Source organism: Myotis davidii, unplaced genomic scaffold, assembly GCF_000327345.1.
Source record: "Myotis davidii unplaced genomic scaffold, ASM32734v1 scaffold496, whole genome shotgun sequence".
Lineage (NCBI taxonomy): Eukaryota > Metazoa > Chordata > Mammalia > Chiroptera > Vespertilionidae > Myotis > Myotis davidii.
This window is the reverse complement of record NW_006289398.1, coordinates 3,045,515-3,052,560: the sequence shown is the minus strand read 5'-3', so window position 1 is coordinate 3,052,560 and position 7,046 is coordinate 3,045,515. Positions and strand designations below refer to the sequence as shown.

At 43.3% G+C, this 7,046-nt stretch overlaps 1 protein-coding gene across 1 annotated transcript in view; it reads left to right on the top strand.

Annotated features, from left to right (window-relative positions):
• The window catches only part of DNAJC21 (DnaJ heat shock protein family (Hsp40) member C21), a 14,972-nt gene extending 8,196 nt beyond the window's left edge, over nt 1–6,776 (top strand). Inside the window, exons 8-12 of the mRNA XM_006761796.2 lie at nt 1,609–1,767; nt 2,413–2,455; nt 3,554–3,726; nt 5,714–5,789; nt 6,291–6,776. Coding sequence (XP_006761859.1) covers nt 1,609–1,767; nt 2,413–2,455; nt 3,554–3,726; nt 5,714–5,789; nt 6,291–6,455 — 616 coding nt within the window. The 3' untranslated portion in view covers nt 6,456–6,776. The remainder of the gene's footprint in view (nt 1–1,608; nt 1,768–2,412; nt 2,456–3,553; nt 3,727–5,713; nt 5,790–6,290) is intronic.
• Nucleotides 6,777–7,046: the final 270 nt, after the last annotated feature.

The following is a 7,046-nucleotide window of genomic DNA, read 5'->3' as shown; positions in this document are numbered from 1 at the left end:
GAAAGAGAGCGAGGGGGAGGGAAAAGCACAGGCCTGCTCCCAGGCGGGAGACCGCGGAGGACTTGCTCTTACGGGAACAGTGGGCACAGAAGTATTAAAATGAGTACTGGTATAAGGAGAGTAAAGAATACGGGGGAAATGTAGAACCAGCAAGGGAAAAAGCAGCAAAATATGTGCAGAAAAGAGAAAGGGGGACCAAGGGATGATAGTGAGGATGTGGGCGTCAGAAACGGTCTGTCGGGATGAGCCCCGGGGAGGTCATGGAGCAGTGAGGAGTGGGCGAGCTGGAGGCGCAGCCGCAGGGAAGGAGGTTTAAAAAGTCTTGTTTATTTGGAAGTGACATCGAACTCACAGACCAGTCGCGAGGACAGAGTGTAGAGCACTCCACTCATGGCTGCTCAGGCTGCCCCATGTGCGTGTGCTTGTCCTCCCGCTACACGCGGTTCTGAGTATGGGACATGTGCAGTGCTCCTAACGCATTCTTACAGTCAGAGTGCAGTTGTCAGCCGGAGGAAACGGGTGCCATTGATACAGCACTTCTGTCATTTCCTGCTGTATTCCACTCATCGTGTGATCCTCGTCGTGTCCCGTGTGGCATCTTTCTCACTTGGATCTGGGACCCGGTCGAGGGGCATGTACTGCGTTACACATGTCACACGGTCATCAGCATGTGGCTTTCTGCTGAAGCAGGAGCCTCACTTCCCCGTGGCCCTGTCTGTCAGTCTGAGTTTAGGGACTTTCTCAGTGTTTTGTATTTGTTACTGCCCCTTTCCTGCTCCAGTTTCCCATCAGTGGTTAGCAGAGTCCTTCTACTGCTCCTGTGTCCTTGTCATGCCCAGTCATTGCCGAGCACGTCCTGTCTGGCACGAAATGTGCCCGTTTCTCCAAGGAACCTTGGTCTGCAGGAGATACTAGTGGGGGGAGAGCAGCAACCCAAACAAACACGCGAGAATTTGAACAGATGAGAGAAGGTTGACAGAGACACAAGTTTCCTGCTTTCTAGTGTCGCTACTCTCACAGCCGAAGAGCTGTCAACTCCGTGTTGTGTAGTGTTGCGTAGTGGCCGCGGGGCGCAGAGTTTACCGGGGCACGTGTCTGAACTCACTTAGGTGGTGGGAGGGAGAGGGGGATGCCTCTAGAGAAGCTGAGAGGCAGCTGCTGGAAAAGCACGAGGAGGTAAACTCTTCTACGTCAAGGCCTCACATCTCCGTCTCTCACATCCAGGGTGCCTCCTTTTAAAGTTACAATGTGGTTTGTACTTTCCCAGTCATCGCTCCGGGCCCCTGTAAGTAATCAGTGATTAAAGGGAAACAGAGGAGAAGGCTTGAATTTAACGACTTGGAAAATAAAAATAATAGAGAATTTGAGAAAAAAAAGGGAGAACAGATGAAAGGGCAGAAGGAGGGGGAATTCTGGGTGCAGGAACATGGATGGAGTGCTGGGTTCCTAAGGTCTGAGGTCTAAGAAGACAGGGTGCTCTCTCTCCATAGTCACTAACGTCTGCCTGGTTGATCAGAAAGGAGAACATTAACTGAGTCGCTCCCCCAGCCACACTTGGCACATCTGACGTAAGCCTGTCGCAGTTGCTCAGTTGCACTGTCCTTTCAGCATGCGGAATCACGAAAAATCCAAGAGGCACCGGGAAATGGTGGCCTTGCTGAAACAACAGCTGGAGAAGGAGGAAGAAAGTTTTTCAGGATCTCAGACGGATGAAAATCTGCTGAATGCCAATTCTGAGGAAGAAGTGGAGGATGCACCCAAACAAAGGTACTTCCAAAGATTTCATAGACATACTGCCACCCTGGGCTTGTCTGTAGAGCAGCGGTTCTCAACCTGTGGGTTGTGACCCCTTTGGCGGTCGAACGACCCTTTCACAGGGGTCGCCTAAGACCACTGGAAAACACAGATATAATTACATATTGTTTTTGTGATTAATCACTATGCTTTAATTATGTTCAATTTGTCACAATGAGATTGGGGGTCACCACCACATGAGGAGCTGTATTAAAGGGTCGCGGCATTAGAAGGTTGAGAACCGCTGCTGTAGAGGCTGCTTTATCCCGAAGAAGTCAGCCTCTTACGCTAGTATTTTCTGCATTTCTTCTAGTGAAGGGAACTTTATATATTGAAATGGGTAAAGACATGATGTCAAATATAATTTTACACACTATATTATGACTATATTTAAAAGCAGTTTTATACCTACGTAATTGATATGCTAATTCCTGTCAATTGAGCCACTTATAATATTCTAAAATAATGTGAACATTTTCCTTTTAATGCTTTATGATATTTATAATTTTAATTTTTTTTATTTCTCTTTGTATCACTAGTGCTTAATTGTTTTTCTTTTTACTTCATAAATCTTTATAGAAACAAGTATTTGACATTTTGACTTATATTTGCTCTTAGGCTTTCTAAAAAACAGAAGAAAAAGAAACAGAAACCAGCACAGGTATGTTAGTATTAGGAAAATACTTTTGGTTAGAAACTTGCAATGATTGTGGTTATTGAAGGAATGTTGATATACTCAGAAATTTTTTTTTAAAATATATTTTATTGAGTTTTTACAGAGAGGAAGGGAGAGAGATAGAGAGTTAGAAACATCGATGAGAGAGAAACATCGATCAGCTGCCTCCTGCACACTCCCCACTGGGGATATGCCCGCAACCAAGGTACATGCCCTTGACCGGAATCGAACCTGGGACCTTTCAGTCCGCAGGCTGACGCTCTATCCACTGAGCCAAACCGGTTTCGGCAATATACTCAGAAATTTAAGTAGTTTAAATATTTCATAACTGGGGTCCAAATTCAAGAGCATTACAACTCTAGATTTGCTGTTTAATGTTAGCGAAACTTTTAGTATTAGGAGAATAGTATTAAGGAGAAGGACTTTTGCTCTAATTTCATGTCAATTGTAAAACAATTAAAAGGAGTTGAAAATGTTTTCTTTCTTAAGCCCTCCCTTATATGTATGCAGCTAATTTATTTAATTACTATTGTCAGGGTGTTTTAAAATTTTGCATGTGGAATTCTCCTAATACTAATTAGCTGAGTGACCATACTTAAAAAAAATATCTGGACACGTGATCCCTGGGATTTCTCATTGTATAATCAAGTTTGTTCTGTTGACAACATAATTAAAATTTCACAGAAGAAACATTTGTTTAGAAACTTGCAATGATTGTGGTTATGGAAAGAATGTTGATACACTCAGAAATTTAAGTAGTTTAAGTATTTCATACCTGGGGTTTAAATTCAAGAATTGCCGTTCTCTCTTGGTGTCTGTGGGGGATTGGTCCCAGGACTCCCCAGATACCAAAATGCATGGATGCTCAGTTCCCTTAAATAGAACGGCATAAAGAAAATGGTGAAATACCAGAGGGAGAGCATTCATGTTTTCAAATTATCTGTTTCTTTTTATTGCCTGAAGATACACTCTAACTAGGGGGGTTGGGACATTGTCATTGTTTATTTTAACTATTTGGCCGAATAACCTAAGAAGCTAGTACTATTAAAGTATTTATTTTGTAATGCACACGTGTTTCTCTAGAATTATGATGATAATTGCAATGAAAATGGAACAGGAGAAGGAGTAAAAGTTGATCCAGAAGATACCAACTTAAATCAAGACAGTGCCAAAGAATTAGAAGGTGGTCCCCAAGAGAGTGTCAGGGTCCCAGAGGCTGGTCAGCTGTGTGAGGACCCGAAAAGTGAAGCGAGAAGGTAGGCCAAGGTGCATGTGGTTGTCTACATCTTGATCCTGGTCGTGCGGGCATCTTGTCATATGTCAAGTAGAAGCTTCTTTCCCATGACGGGTGGGGGGAAGTGGATGTGTCTGTCAGTGTGTATATATCCAGACACGTGTATACAGATGAAGGGTGTTGGAGGGAATGCCAGAGGACGCTCTCACAGACATTTCAGCAAATGGCCGAAATCAGGAAGCAGTCGCTTTGATCCCGTTTTGTTCCGTTATCCCGCTGAGGCGCGTATTTATCCCTGTGTCAGTCATCCCCGAGCTCACGTGCGATCAAGCTGCTGGCGAGGCTGTGCCCACTCAGCTGGAGCATCACCGCCGGAATCCACAGGCTGTGACAGCTGCTCTCTGTTCAGGACTTGGTCTGACTGGCTTCACTGCCGAGGAGTGTCAGGGCTGGGGTGTGAATACACGCACTCACACAGTCTCTCATACTCACATAGTCTCACACTCTTACACACACACACACACACTCACACTCTTAATCCCTCACACAAACATAGATACATAGTCTCACACTCACACACTCTCACACAAACATACACATTCTCATACACACACTCTCACCCACACACTCAACTCTCTCTCACACACACACACTCACAGTCTCACAGTCTGACACACACACACACACACACACCGTCACACACACACTCACACATACCCCCGGGTGTCCATTGCCTTTCTGGGGCCCCTGTGATGCTGGTAACCTAGTGAGAATTTCATTAAAAACCTGCATGTATATAAAGTCCTTTTAAAAAAATAAAGCTCTTTGATTTGAGCTTCAGGGATGCAGCTGCTGTCTTTCATAACACGATAAATTGTTCTCTAGGAATGTCACCCTAAGTGCTCTTGGGTATTTTGTGGCATGTCTGTGAGGATACTTAGTAAATTAGTAACTTTTAATCTGTAGCCTGTATGCCATCATGTCCTTTCCTTGACGCTTTCAAAGCTGGCTGAATGCTGCTGATGTTGTGTTACACCCTAATCAGCATCTTTTACCGGTGCAGGCGTCCTCAGTGCCATTGCGGGCCTGGTCCCTGACCACCACAGTAAAGCCCGTTGGAACCTTTTTGCTGTGGAGGGTCTTAACTTCAATTTGTAAAACAGCATCTGTGAAGTGCAGTACAATGATGTGTGCCTGTATAGGCCGTTTAACTTAATACAGACTCTTGGTTTCTGCTTGAAGAATAGTAGGGCAGCATTGTCATAGCTCATCCCTGTAGCCCAGGCTATCTGTTCTGTGTAGTTGCACTTGGATTTTATCCTAAGAACGTGGTTAGCACACATGAGGGGAGTATGAAATAACTGGGGAAGCTACCATTCACCTCGAGGGCTGGGAAGAGGACAGCTCAGAGAGAAAGTGGACCAGGTGTGGACGGCTGTCCTGGCGGCAGCTTCTGGGAGAAAGAGTCCGGGGAAGGCCACTAATCAGCAGAAGGGACAGTCTCTTAACAAAAGAAAATCCTCTCTGTTGGACAAATGTAACTTTACGAAAAGTGCATGACAGTGTCGCCGTTTTCCTCATTTCGCTTCATTGAGACACAGGCAGGACCTGGTCCAAGAAGGAGCACTTGTAGGAGCCACACTTGATGTCACAGACTCTCTGTGAGGGGTACTGGTTGGCAGTGGCGATGGTTTGCGTCAACAAATGGAGTGTGAAGTGCTTTACTTTTTAACAAAAACGCATAATATGAAAATTTAGAGAATTTGACAGGTCTCGTTTAACCTATGTTTCAACCATTTTAGGTAAATTTCTTAATTGTGACAAGCCTGATATAAAATGTGATCTCTAAAGTTGCTCTTTAAAGCTATTTATTTGAAATGGGAAAGTTAATTAGCATGGCCATTAAAATGAATGAATTAGCCATTAAAGTGCATGTCATTCATTTGGGTCATCTTGGGAGCAAAATGATAATTACTGGATTATGCTGAATTCTTCCATTTATTTGCCAGTGCTCCTACACCCAGAGGAAAGAAAGCCAAAGATACGAAGAAATCTGTCAGAATGCCTGCTGGGCCGCAGACCCTGGTAGGTCACAGTATGCCTATGGAAGCCTGTACGGGGTTTAAGAGCCATAGTCCAGATTCCTAGTTCCACTTCCAAACGTGTGCGTGTGTTCAGTGAGCCCTCTGCACCTGCTAATACATGTGGGTCTGTCAGCACTTTTCCTGGACAAACGTAGAATTTAGACTTGTGCCACTCTCATTGTTTCCTTTAAAGGAATAAGACACGTATGGGCAATATCAGCTTGTGTGAACAGTTCCTGTTCTGTTCCCATTACTCTGAAATCTAAAGCCTTAGTCTAGCCTGAGGCGGGCAGGCTATTGCATGTCTCAGAACTCGTAAGGTTGATGGTGGTGGTTAATGGGACTTAACTTTCAGGAACAGCTGCCCCTGTTGAGCCTGTCTTGGTAGTTGTCCATTTTGTTAAAAGATCTTTATTTTGTGATTGTTTGGCGTTTAATCAGGACATGAAAACATACTGCTCTCAGATAACACTTGCTTTTATTATTGGTTTCCCCCTCTCAGAGTGATGTTCCGATCAGCTGTACCACCTGCCACAGCGAGTTTCCATCCCGGAATAAACTGTTTGACCATCTAAAGGCCACGGGGCATGCAAGAGCGCCCTCGTCCTCTTCTTTAAATGGTGTAACCAGTAGTCGAAGCAAGAAAGACAAACGCAAAAACAGATAGACATTCTGCCAACGCCTTTTCTTTCTGATTGTCTCTAGATTTTGAAACCAAAAACTGAACTGAAATCATCTAAAGAGTTAAAGTTTCAGTGATCTGCAGTTTATTGCATTGTGGAAGATTATTTTTTATCTTGTAAAAACATTTTTCTGTTTAATATATATATTTTTAAACATTTCATTAGTGATTGAATTCTACTTTGCCATCTGAACGGACTTGAATATCTCAAAACAGGTAAATATTGTAAAGTGCGTATTCTTGGTTTCTTCTGGCTCATATGGACAGAATGTACAGGGAGAATTAAATTATTTTAACACATACAAATGCCCCTCTCTGTTTTATTTTGTGAATTTCTCATTAAGTGTTTTTATGTGATTTAATGCTTTTGTCAATGATTCCAGATTGTTTTAAAATCGCCATAGATTTATTTTTCCACCTGATACCATGACTCTGGTTCTAATTTTAAAATTATTTCTAAAGAACCTATTGTTAATTACTATGTATTTTCACCCTCAAGGACAATGAAAGATAGAAACTGTGTGAACATATATGGTTGTGTTTCAAGAATACTGTCTCTCCAAGGTATGACTATGT